Here is a 13,476-nt window from a genome sequence, read left to right as displayed (position 1 = left end):
ACTTTTTTTCACTTGTAAAATTAGGGTAATGTAATTGGCCTCAATAAGGTGATTATGAGTATTAAAGGACATAATGTATGAAGTCCACACATGGCACATGATACAGAAAAACCAACTCTTGAAAGGTAGTTATAGTAATAAGAGAGATAGCCTTCATATATAGAAGATCCTTTAAGATGGTAACATTTTATGGGGGAAACTTACTGATAAATGGCTGTTTTTAAAATGAACTTACCTAGCATGCAATTTTTAATTAGGCTTCTTACTAAAAAGCTTCAGTGTTTAATATGTGCTGTTCATTCTGTTAGGATCTTTAGCAGCCACATAAAGGGCTTTCACATACTTCCTGAGTGAAACTGTGTTGCTGTTTATTTAAGGACTGAATTCTGAGGAAATGTTTTCACATACATTAATTTATGAAAGTGAGTTCTATTCAGTGTAAGACAAATCACAGAGCTTATCTCCACCCCTGAGCATGAATTTACTTTCAATATCCTATGAGTTAAAAAATAGAACAAGGATTTCATAAGTTCTGAGTCCTATTTACACGATAGACTTAGATCCATTAGAGTGAACTAAATAAGGAGCATAGCTTTGAACATGTGCTTATGCAATTAACCACGATGGCACCAAGGTTTCTTGTTATAGTCTCAGTCAACAGCACTCTTTTATAAATAATTGTTTAAATCGGCAGGCTCACGAAAGGCCATGTAATTTACTCAAAAAACCATCAGCGTATGTTACGGTGATTGGTGCTTTTGCCATACTTTGCTTTAATTCCTCCCAATACTCAACCAGAATTTCCAAAATGGTGATTATCTTACTGTGAATTGAAACCTTGTAGAATTATTTTCCTAATGGAACTATGGGTTATCACTGTTAGAAAGCAGCTTCCATTTCCTAGTAAGAAAACCACTGCCCTGTAAAAGGAAAAAATGGAATACATGGAAGGATGATGAAGTGAACTGCATACTAAAATTAAAATTCACATGACCTCTTCAGGAAAAAAACTTGGTAACGTAAGTCAAAAGCTTTAAAAGTATTGAGAACCTTTAATCCAGTACTTTTATTTATAGCAATTTATTCTAAGGAGGTAATTTGAAATATAGAAAACACTTCCAAGTCACATATTCATCCATTTCTTATTTAAAACAGGGAGAGAATGAAACATTATAAATGTCCTAAAGTTGGGGTGCCTGGGTGGCTCAGTTGGTTAAATGTCAGACTTTGTCCTAGGTCCTGATCTCATCATTCACAAGTTCGAGCCCTGCGTTGGGTCTGTGCTGACAGCTCAGGGCCTGGAGCCTGTTTCAGATTCTGTGTCTCCCTCTCTGTCTCTCCTCCCCCCCCCCCCCATGCTCTGTCTCTCTCAAATATAAAAAAAAAACATTAAAACAATTTTTTAATTAAAAAAAATAAATAAATGTCCTAAAGTAGAAGAAGTAATTATTGTACGACTAAATGGAAAGTTATATAGCTGTTAGAGCTGATGTTTGCAAAATGCTGTTAAAATGGGAAATGTTTATCACAAAGTTAAAACTATTGTATATACAATATTATAAAGTTTTAAATGCAGAAAAAAGAGTAGAAGTAAAGAAACACATTAATCCATCACATTCATAAGCAACAATATGTACTTAGATCTAAACATACTGAAAAGTACTGAATACAGTACAGTGGCATTAAAAGCATAACTGTAGAGTTTCACAAGACCTCTTCTTTTTTTAAAAAAGTTGTCATAAAGTACCTTATTTGATGTTAAACAAAAGTACAGAAGACAAAGTAAACAATAAACCATACTTAAAAAGAAATCGCACTCCAGCTTATATAAGCCCCACAGAGGTAAACCTGGAAAAGATTAATTTCTAGTGGACTGGAAATTACTTCTCAAGAATTTCAGAATACAAAGGAAAAGTAATGTGATATTAGTGCTTATTCAGCCAACTGACAAGTAAATCCTGTAGCATCCATTCTTTATTTATTTTCAAAGAGGTATTGAGTGTTTACTATGTGCTGGGCATTTAGAAATGGATACGGAAAAAAAAATGGTACTTCTCCATTCCCTGTCTTTGTTAGTTTCTTATGATACCAGGTAAGTGTCTTCAACTTGTATGGAAAGAACTCATAAAGCAACAAAGGAAAACACATTTTTCTCTATTTTGTAATCGGTGTCCCCTTGATGGGGTAGGTGCAGGAATAATGTATGTGGTCTCCAGCTGGCTTCTTGCCATCCCAGAGCAAGGGATCAGAGATGATGTCCTCTGATGAAGTTCTGTTTCCTAAAATGCACAATGCTGTGGTTAGTTACAGCTCTGGTATGATGAATTATCTCTCCTCAGCTTCAGGGTATTTTCAGGAGGGAGCATTTACCAATAGATACTGGGTTTTTGAGAGTGGTATCTCTTGGCCAATTATATATACATCACCAAATATGTTTTTTCTTACCCAAGCAATACTCCAGGAAAGGCTGTGTCCCAGAGGAGGCCCATTTCTTCCCAGACCTGGGATGCCTAGCCACTTGATGAACCATAGTCCAATGGCTGAAATTTTTGTCAGTCTGCAGACTGTGGTCTCTCAATCATGATTAACGCTCAATTACTTTTTGGAGAACCTCAGGCAAAGAGATGTGTAGTTCAAACCCCTCAAAACTGGCAGAACGTGACATTAGCATACATAGTATGGCTCTGGAAAGCCTTGGGAGTAGATAGACTATACAAGGTTTGCTTACATATGTTCTGAAGCCATGGAGTGAATTGTACATGTTTATCCGTGAAAGAAGAGACAATTTTGAGCCTTTCCTTCCAAATCCCCAGTTCTCTTGCCAAAAGCTTCCAGCCAAGCTAAGTATATATATTTCAATTTTATCCTTTACCAGCAGGTTAGTCCAGGCTATTTTCCCTCAAGAGAGGTGCTTTGACAGAGGCCTTAGAAGGGTGATAATGTGGTCCTTTGGAGATTAAGAACATTAATGAAATATAATTTCAGACGAGGGTTGGCAAATGAAATGAACCACAGACTTGGAAGTATCCTTGAAGATGACTTAATGTTTTCAGTTGTCAGTGAGAAAAGTAAGCTGAGAGTGTAACTCTCCAATTCAAGCTGTCCTAGCTTAGTTGAGATCCAGGCCTGTGTTTGCAATTGCTGCTTCACACTTCCAACTCCTCTGTGCTGATTGGTTGGTTCTGGGAACCAACAAAACATGGCAGTTAACTGTAAGCGTTTAGGGTGGACGAGGAATTCAAGTAGAAATGAATCATTTAAAAAGGTACATTAATGTCTTTGAACTTGGGAGAGATTCTATTTATTGGTTCCCTTTTCTTCCTTCTGATATGCCTTACATTTCCCATTTATCAGACCGGTCTGTTTTTTTTTTTTTTTTTTTCCTTTCTTACTTTATTTTGAAAAAATTTGTACATGACATATTTGTGATACTTGGACACAGTTTAATTAAAAACATGTTTCTTCTTATCACCTTTTCATTTGATGAAACTGTTGCCACTGTTAAATTGCAGCTGTTAACATCTTCTCAGTGACTTATGAGAACAGTCACAATACTCAATTGCTGTGAGAGTAAAAAGAAAAAAGTATACATAATTTGAGAAAAAGAGAGAATGTGTCATACTGTTAAGGGGAGAGATTCAAGTTTTCCAGTGTGTTTAAGAAGAAATACAAGTGTTTAAAATCATTGCTCTGGCTTTGGGCGCTAAGTTTAGGATTATCTTTGTTCAAAATACTTTCACATTATTCTATGCCTTTTTTTCCCCAGAGGTAACGGGGTTTTATTTTTGATAACGACCTTATCATAGTATAACTGCCAAATAATAAACTGCAAATATATAACGTACACAGTTTGGTAAATTTTGACATACGTATACACACAAAATCATTATCACAATTAAAATAATTAAATGTATTCGTCATCTCCAAAAGTTTCCTTTGATCCCTTGTAGTCCCTCCTACTCATCTTTCACTGTCCCTGTACAACCTCTTTCCAGCTGCATATGGATGTCCAATCGTTTCAGCAAAATTTGTTTGGAGAAAACAATCTGTTTTCCATCCACCAGATTGTCTTTGTACCTTTGTATAAAATCAGTTGTCTAAGTATGGGTGCATCTATTTCTAAAATCTATTTTGTCACATTGGTTGATTTTTCTCTCTTTTCACCACTGCTACACACTGTTTTGACTACTGTAACTTCGTAATAAGTTTTGAAAAAGGTATTTTTAGCCTTGCAACTTTATCCGTGGCTATTCTAGGTCCTTCTTTTGCATTTCCATGCGGATTTTAGAATGCGTTTGACAATTTCTACCAAAAAAAGTCTGCTGGAATTTTAACTGAAATCGAATTGATCTATAGATAATTTAGGTAGAATTGTCTTCTTAACAATATTGAGTCTTCTGCCCCATGGACGTGGTAGATCTCTCCATTTATTTCGGTCTTTAATTTTTGACACCAAAGTTTATTAATTTTCAGTCTTTCACACACTGATTATTTATCATTTAAATAAATGCATTTTATTTAAATACATTTACTTAAAAATTGTTTTCACTTCCTTGGATGAAAACCAATATCACTTGCCATAATTGGAAGGTAACTTTGATAATCAAATAAACAGAAAAATAGTGTTACATTTCAGGTAAACACTGGTACTTGCTGAGGTTCTTAAATTTTTTTTGTTAAAAAGCATAATTAACAAGTCTTTAAAGATTCTAAAGACATACTTACACCAAGCTGATCCTTTTCCTTTATGTACCCAAGTCCTACAAATAATAGGAAAAGGGAATTTTAATGACCCATGTAGCACTAAAAACTCATTTCTCTAATGTTGGATATGAGTTCCATAGTTAGGGAATAACTAGCTATTAGATAGGAGTGGCTTGAGCAAAGATCTAGGAGTATGAGAAAATTTGAGGAGTATAGAATCTGCAAGGTTAGAAATTCTTAGAGTGGTAGTTTTAAGCCTTGGTTGTATATAATCATCGCCTCGAGAGTTTAGAAGACTCAAGCCAAAAGAATCAGAATATTTGGATTGGAGCATCTATATCTTTTAAAAGTTACCTAGGTAGTTCCAGTGCTTAGGAAGGGTGGAAAATCTCTGTGATAGAATGTTAGGATATTAATATGGGAGGATGTTGATGGTGGTGATGGTATTAAGTGGGCAGGCAGGAGAAAGCCCAGATTGATTAGCAGTGTCTGCCCTGGATGTCAGTGGTTGTGATGCTAAAAATGTCATTGTTACTTGCCATCTTAGGGCTAGAATATGAATTGCCTGTCAAGGTAGCTGAATATTATTTTGAAGAACTGACAGAGCCCTGACTCTCCTTTCCATTAAGAACAAACACTCATGAATGTTCTGCTTCAGATACTCTTTCAGTTTAAAAGCAGTATGATCTTTTCCTGCATTTAAGGGCATTAAATGCATATTTTAAGAGTCCTTATTATGATAGCATATTTAAATGCTAAATGACCTTTCCCAATACTTTACAATAGAAATGTGAAGTATTTTTGAAGCGGCTTTAACACAGTTGCTGCCTATAACGAGTTCCACATAAGAAATGCATAGACTTCTTTGGGCAGCAGCACGTGTAACACGAATAATCCAGATTTGCATTTGTAAATAAAATGAATGAGAAGAATCCGAATGTGAGTGGATTCCCTTCATTATTTATGCATTATTTTGATGCAGTCCTAAGTAAGACCCGTTTAAAATAAGGCATCTTTGGGGCACCTGGGTGGCGCAGTGGGTTCAGCATCGGACTTCCGCTCGGGTGATGATCTCATGGTTTATGCGTTCAAGCCCTGCATCGGTTCTGTGCTGACCACTCAGAGCCTGGAACCTGTTTTAGATTCTATGTCTCCCTCCCTCTCTGCCCCTCCCCTGCTTGTGCTCTGTCTGTCTCTCTCTCAAAAACAAAAACAAAAACAAAACAACACTAAAAAAATTAAAATAAGGCATCTTTCAGGTGGGTAATATTTGCCATCTGTCAAGCTGTTTTCTCCCTAACACTGACCATACTACCATCCTGAAAACTTCACCTGGAAAAGAAAAGAAAAGACAACTCCACATCCAAATCCTCAAACTTGCTTTGGAGAAGCGTGGGACTGAGGAAAGGAGAACTTCAACCTTGCTTACGTTTAAGAAGGGCAGAAAGAGGCATGGCAGAGGGCCGGAAGGTGGTGTCATAAAAATCTACGCTGAGCAATTGGTGGGGAGGCAAGTGGGAGAAAAGGGCTCCTCTGGGGAACGCACCTTTGCAGCCCTTCGGGACAGTTTCTTGGGTCGCCCACTGTCCCTCCTCCCAGGCAGCTCCCACTCTCCGCCCGGCCCTCCCTCCCAGGGCTTCAGCGCTCGGCCTGGAGACCTGGTGGGCGGGGAAGCGTCTCCCGCCCTGCTTTCTCCCGCGCAGAGGGCGCGCGGAGCACAGGGGCATTAACTTAGCGCCCCGGGACTCTTTAAGAGGCTTACTGGGCATCTGCGCCTCTTAGCGTCCCCAGCCCCCGACCAGAGTTGCGTCAAACTTTGCCCGTGTGTGGGTGGGAGGCAGCGGGACCGCGGCCGGTCCTGCCGCACCCCGCTGCCGGCGGGGTTAGCTGTGGACGGCGCACTTCGCTCGCCAGGCACTTCTCAAGAATGGAGCAGTCACAGTGTGGCAGCAGAGACCGCAGCGGCAGCGGCCGACCCCACCTGGCCCCGGGGCTGGTGGCGGCCGCCCCTCCGCCCCCGTCTCCGGCGTTGCCAGTGCCCCCGGGGATACCGGTTCCTCCAACTTTCCTGCGGCCGCCCAGCCTCTTTCTGCGGGCAGCCGCAGCCGCCGCGGGAAGCGGGGGCTGCGCGCCGGCTCCCGGACTGGAGAGAGGGGTGGGCGCCGTGGGCTGCGGCTATCCGCGGACACCCAAGTGCGCCCGTTGTCGCAACCACGGCGTCGTGTCGGCACTCAAGGGCCACAAACGCTTCTGCCGCTGGCGGGACTGCGCGTGTGCCAAGTGCACCCTGATAGCCGAGCGCCAGCGCGTCATGGCCGCCCAGGTGGCGCTGCGCCGGCAGCAGGCCCAGGAGGAGAGCGAGGCCCGGGGGCTGCAGAGGTTCCTGTACCCGGGGCCCTGCGGGCCCGGGGGTCGGACACCCGGAGGCGGCAGCCGAACGGAGAATTCCCAGGCCTCGAGCGGCCGTGTGGCGGTGACGACGCTGGGACTGGGTGCCCTGAGACACACTGATCTGGAGACCCCTGCTTTCCAAGTTGTCCAGCCAGATGATATGGAGGAAAACCAAGGTGAGTTGGTCTTTCCATCTACTCTTTGCAAAGAAAAACGGTTGTTTTGGAGAAAAGCGCTTGGAAAGAAGTAGCCATGCCTCCGTGGTGGGCGAGAAAAGTTGTTTAAAAGAAGCATTCATTTAAGTTCTCGGAAACTGCACTGTAATATAAACGTTAATGAGGGTGTTAGAGACGCATCACCTTGGAAGGGCGTTTTGTACTCTTAGCGGATAGGAGAAGATCCTGTAAAAGGGAAGCGTGAGTGATTAGATGAGCAACTCATGCTGGGAATGGAGTTTGCACCCAAGTTGCTCTTAACTTTGCGTGAGTTAGAACTTCAAGCGGGCATGGGGTGAAAGCGTAGTGCTCTATACTCCTTTCAGTTTTAAAACCAGAGTTAATCTTCCAGTTGTGCTGGGAAATGCACTGATTGTTGGGAATACAGTTCCTCATCTCTGGGGCAAAGCTTTGGTGCCAGCTAGAAGTGGAGAAATCTACCAAACCCCTTTTAACCTTCCCTTACCTTAAAAATTTTAATCACCTCCTCCAACTGTTTGTCAGCCTCCAAAAGTGTAGAAATTCTAGCTGTAATATTTGAAGTTTCAACTCTTTCCTACAGGAGAGAAATTTAAGTTTCCCAGATTTGAGAAACCATTAGGGAGAAGTCCAATATTAGGAATTTCTTTTCCAAGGAGTTTTAATTTTTTCTCTTATTTATTGACTGCAAAACACCTACATCCTCTGCATTAGGTAAAAAAAAGATATCTGTATTTTTAAAATTAGAGTTAAATAAAGTTTTCCTGCTGATGTAAATCTCACTGTATTTTAGTTAATTTCCCAGCCCTAACACTAAGCAGTGAAAATGTCATTTCAGTATTTTTGTATATATTCAAGACAAGTTGTGTCATATGAAATTCTGTGATAATGAAGAGTAAATTATTAATTGGAAAACTTCCTTGAATTGTGAGTATTGCAGATCTTGGATCGCAGGATGTACTTTTGAAAAAGACTATCTCTGTATTTAAATATGGCATATTTGATTTTGTGTTCACCTATGCCAGTGTTTTGCCCATATTCTAGTTTATTTCAGTGGACTAAATAGACTATTTCTTATGAAAAATCAAAGAGTGCCAAAAACAAACTCATTAAACACATTGTAACTGCTATAAAAAAAGTAAAAGTTAAAATTCTGTAAACTAAATGAACAATGAAATCTGGCTGCTAAATCTCTGCTAGACATTGATTTATATGTTTTTTTGGGGGCGAGAGAGCAAAGTGTTCTGTTTTCTAGGGTCAAGTATTTTATTTTATTCTTTGCCTCAGTTGACCTCCTCTTTTGAAAAGCCATCCCTATAAGCCATTCTAAACTGACTGCCTCATGTTATCCAATATCCATAAACTGCAATATTCTATTTAATTTACTCATTAGACAAAAACCAATGAGTGATTCAGAGGTGAATAAGATTTTCCTACACACGAAAAACTTACATACAAAAGAAGGAAGACTATATATACCCCAAACCTACAATACAAGACAAACTGTACAATGATAAAAGTAAAGAAGTAAAACCAGGTATAGGAGTTGAGAGAACAGAGAGATGATGTAAATGGTATCACATATCTTAAAGATATCTTATTTTCTGGATAGTCTTATGCAATCAGTATTTTATTACATTATTTTGTACTCTGTGAGGGCAGCATACTAACAAAAATTATTTTGTGCATAAATTGCTTGTAGGCATGAAATTTTGATACCTTACATGTTCAGAGGGCATATTTAGTGAGTCATAGACTCTGAGTACCCCACTTGACAGTTTACTCTTTCTAATGGAAATAGAGATCAAGTATAAGATAAGAGGAAATGTAAACCAAATTAAAAGTTGTTTAGTGACTGTATACATTATTATTATTTTCCTGGCATAAGCTATATCAAAGGGCATTAAAATATTACTGTTATTAATATGTTCAACATGTTGAGGCATAAAATCAGATTTTTGTATAAAAATATTTTTAGAAAACTTACCTTAATGTTGGAAGGGAGTTGTGATTTGAAGCAAATAACTAATATATTGACACTTTGAAGATATGTACAGATTACAATAGTGCAATAGTGCAGTTTATAATTTTCTTTTAGAAACAATTTGACTGGGGGCACCTGGGTGGCTCAGTGGGTTGAGCATCCGACTTTGGCTCAGGTCATGATCTCACAGTTCGTGAGTTCGAGCCCCGTGTCAGGCTCTGTGCTGATGGCTCAGAGCCTGGAGCCTGCTTCTGATTCTGTGTCTCCCACTCTCTCTGCCCCTCCCTCGCTCGCACTTGGTCTCTATCTCTCTCAAAAATAAATAAACTTAAAAAAAATTAGAAACAATTTGACTGTACACTTAAAAAAATATTTCCTAGGGATTGAAAAAGAAAGTCCACATTTCAGAGCATTAAAAACTACCAGGTGTCTATTATCTCCCCTATAAAATGAAATACGTGCACTCTGGTTTGATTTCAGATTGGTACAGCAGTGCTCATTATTGGTTTAGATTTGAAGTGAAATGAAGAATTTTGTTGTTTTTCACATTATTCGGGTAACTTAATTGAAACCTGAAATGTGAGCATTAAAAAAATACTGTTGAAATTTAGTATTAGGTATTAAATATTCATTGTCATAGTGAGATTGTTCTTTCCTTTGTTTTCTTATCTAAACAATCATTTTATTTAGTTCTTTTTTGCATAGTGTCATTTTGAAAAAATAGCTCACTGGGATAACAATGAAATTTGGGTAACAATCACCAAGTAGTGCAAATACTGTGAGATATTGATCTTATGCTAATAGTTGGGGTAATAATAGACTTTTATCTTTTGATCCCTAAATTAACTACAGCATTTGAATATATAATTTTGTGACCCTGAAATGACATAATAAATAGCATTTCCCCATTGTTCCAATACCTGCATTTCTGAATGACTTTTTAAACTTCTTGTTCATTAAAATTTCTTGCAGTAAATAAATATTACTAATATGCTATGAGTAAATGAATTATCTTACCCAGCATTATTTTTGAGTAGGTAGTACTATTTTTGGGGAAATTTTCCTTTACTTGATTCCTTTTTTTTTTTTTTTCTCTCCCCCAGAACTAAAAGAGAGTAAATATGAATCATGCCAGAGTGGACAAGAAGAGCCAGTCTCCAAATCCCATCAACGTACTCTGGGATCCTCTCCTAAGCCTAATGGTGTCATTGGAAAACAAAACATCAGGCCGTCTATTTCAGAAAACTCAATCAAGGATGATAGCATTCAGCCTCCTCACCCTGGGGAGTTATCAGGAGGGGAAGAGAGTCCCAGGTCCCTGTCATCATCTGATTTGGAATCAGGAAATGAAAGTGAGTGGGCCAAAGACTTCACTGCTACCAGAGCCAGCCTTCCCACACTGTCCTCAAGACCAAGAGACCCTCTTGATATCCTTACCAGGATTTTCCCAAGTTATAGGCGTAGCCGACTGGAAGGCATTCTGCGGTTCTGCAAAGGGGATGTGGTCCAAGCCATTGAACAGGTCCTTAATGGGAAGGAGCACAGACCAGACACCAGGGACCTAGCAAGCTCAGGAGAATTGGCAAATACGGCTTTTCAGAGGGCTTCAAATTTTAGTTTAGGTGGAATTGGTTTTGGAACTCTAGGGAATAAATCAGCTTTCTCTCCTCTTCAGACTACGTCTGCCTCTTATGGAGGTGATTCACATCTCTACAGCTTAAACCCCAGACTAGGTATCAATCCGTTACGGCTGGCATATTCCTCTCCAGGAAGAGGGCTATCTGGTTTTATGTCTCCTTACCTAACTCCGGGGTTGGTACCAGCACTGCCTTTTCGGCCAGCTTTGGATTATGCATTTTCAGGAATGATTAGGGATTCTTCCTACCTTCCTAGCAAAGACTCCATAACTGGTGGCAGATTGTATTCCAGGCCAAATCAGGACAATCTGTAATATTTCTGCCTATTCTCTCTTTCTGGAACATTTCTAGAAGCATGCAACACAACCCTCACATCCACAGCTATTAATGTGTACATTATGTATGTGAGTGGATGACTAGGCCTTATATTTCTTTTTACAACCAATATGATAGATTTGAGATCTAAAGACTTTTCTTTGGCATTTATTAAGTGAAAGAAGCATTTAAACATTATACGTGCCTTGAATAAAGCCATTTCAGGAAATATTTTTACTTTAATGAATTTTCTCCCTAAAATATCAGCTGTAAGAATTCCTGTTTTAAAACTATACTTGTTTTTATTTTATTGAAAAATGGAGTTTATAGTTGTAAAATGTTTATAAGGGTTAAAGTAATCCAGTATGTAAAATGAACTAACAGGAAGAATTGAAAAGTTGAGGTAATTCCAAATAACTATTACTTTGAACTTTTTCTTCCCTTCTGTTCCTTGTACACAGGAGAGAAAAAACTTATTTAAAGTATTTTAAAGAATTTTATTCACATTTAAGTGGTTAGTAATAAGTAACACTTTTGAGAAATTTAAATTCCTTATTTTTTTTCTGTATGTTTTATTTTCATTCATTTGTGCCATTTGTGATAACAAGTGCCATTAATAAAACATCTCTCTTTAAAGCGAACTTTGCATATCGCACAAAGCCTGTGAACTAAATTTTAGGAAATGCGACTGCACCATCTCCTGGCCACTATCACTAATTGCATCTAAGTTCTGGTAAAGTGTAAAAGTTAGAAACAAATGGTTTCCTGATAAGATAAGCTAACCTTGTTTTGAAATGATCATTTTGGATCATGCTACAACTTTCATGTTATAAAGTGAACATCTGCTGTGGGTGAGGATTTTAATCTTTTTTTTTTTTTTTAAATCTGGAGAAATACTCCTTTCTGTATGTTGGTGACAATATGGCAGCCATTCTTAAAGGTAAAAATAGTCTTATTCAGATAATTTAAATAGCTGCTCAGATAAATATTGACTGATGGTAGGTAGATGATGCTTAATGTACTGAGGTGAGATATAAAATTTCCAAAGGGGAAATATTATCATTAAATTTTAGAGGATTCTTTGAGATTTTAATAATACTTTTTGTTCTCCATCTGGAGCATACAAAAGCTATTTATTTTAGTAAGTGGAATGTCCCTGAGAAAACTACTTAGAAAACAATTTTATGAAGTTTTCTTTATATGTCATCATTATTATTTTTTTAAGGACAGTAGCTTCATTGTTGTTGTTAGGAATAAATGAAAAACCCAGCTGTGGTAAAGGATAGTTGATGAGTTAGAAATAGGTTAAACAGTTTGAGTAACACGATTCACTAAAACTTTCTTAGATTATATCAGTGTGTATGTGTATATATATGCATATATATTTTATCAGAAAATATATTAAATGTGTAGTATCTTATCTTGGTATAGGATGTAGATATATTAGATAGAGTATGCATTATTTTTAGTGGTGTGACTATATGAAAGCAGATCTTGTAAAGACTTGTTGTAATCAGTATTCATTATTTATTAAAAAGTTTCAGATTCTAAGCCTAAGCCAAAATGCAGTGCCTGGCAAGTAGTTGATATTCAATTAATATATACTGAGTGAAGGAACCATTTTGGATAATAGATCTCTCTGAGACTCTGGTAAATCTTTTTTTTTTTTTTTAATGTTTTATTTATTTTTGAGACAGAGACAGAGCATGAACAGGGGAGGGGCAGAGAGAGAGAGGGAGACACAGAATCCGAAACAGGCTCCAGGCTCTGAGTTGTCAGCACAGAGCCTGATGCGGGTTTGAACTCACAGACCACGAGATCATGACCTCAGCCGAAGTCGGACGCTCAACTGACTGAGCGACCCAGGCGCCCGGAGACTCTGGTAAATCTAAAGAACTCTATATATGGCCTACGCACAGTTTTGCATATAATTTAACAGGGTTCTTGAATCTCTGAATGCCATTCACCATTCAGTATAGAATCCTTGCTGATTCTTAAATTGTTTCCATTGCATTAATTCACTTCCAAATGCTATTTTTTTTGGAAAAGTACTAGATCCTATAGAGGGTACCAAATGTAAAATATTGTGCTCTCAAGGAACTTACGTTATACAATAGAGATCTGGCTTTTTTTTTTTTTTAGATCTGGCCTAATAATATAACAGTGCCAGAGACATTGGATTCTTTGTGTGGTTTACATAATGATATGCCTGTATCCATTTGAGAAGCTGAATTGCTTTTGAACTGGGGAG

The 13,476-nt window shown here is 38.4% G+C and overlaps 1 protein-coding gene across 1 annotated transcript; it reads left to right on the top strand.

Annotated features, from left to right (window-relative positions):
* Positions 1–6,417: 6,417 nt before the first annotated feature.
* On the top strand, positions 6,418–12,677 carry DMRTA1 (DMRT like family A1). The gene is made up of 2 exons (XM_058695218.1): positions 6,418–7,271; positions 10,377–12,677. The coding sequence occupies exons 1-2, from the start codon at positions 6,632–6,634 to the stop codon at positions 11,222–11,224; spliced, it is 1,488 nt and encodes a 495-aa protein (XP_058551201.1). The 5' UTR covers positions 6,418–6,631; the 3' UTR covers positions 11,225–12,677.
* The last annotated feature ends 799 nt before the right edge of the window (positions 12,678–13,476 follow it).

Source organism: Neofelis nebulosa, chromosome 12, assembly GCF_028018385.1.
Source record: "Neofelis nebulosa isolate mNeoNeb1 chromosome 12, mNeoNeb1.pri, whole genome shotgun sequence".
Lineage (NCBI taxonomy): Eukaryota > Metazoa > Chordata > Mammalia > Carnivora > Felidae > Neofelis > Neofelis nebulosa.
The sequence above is the reverse complement of the archived record's forward strand: the minus strand, read 5'-3'. Positions and strand labels throughout refer to the sequence as shown.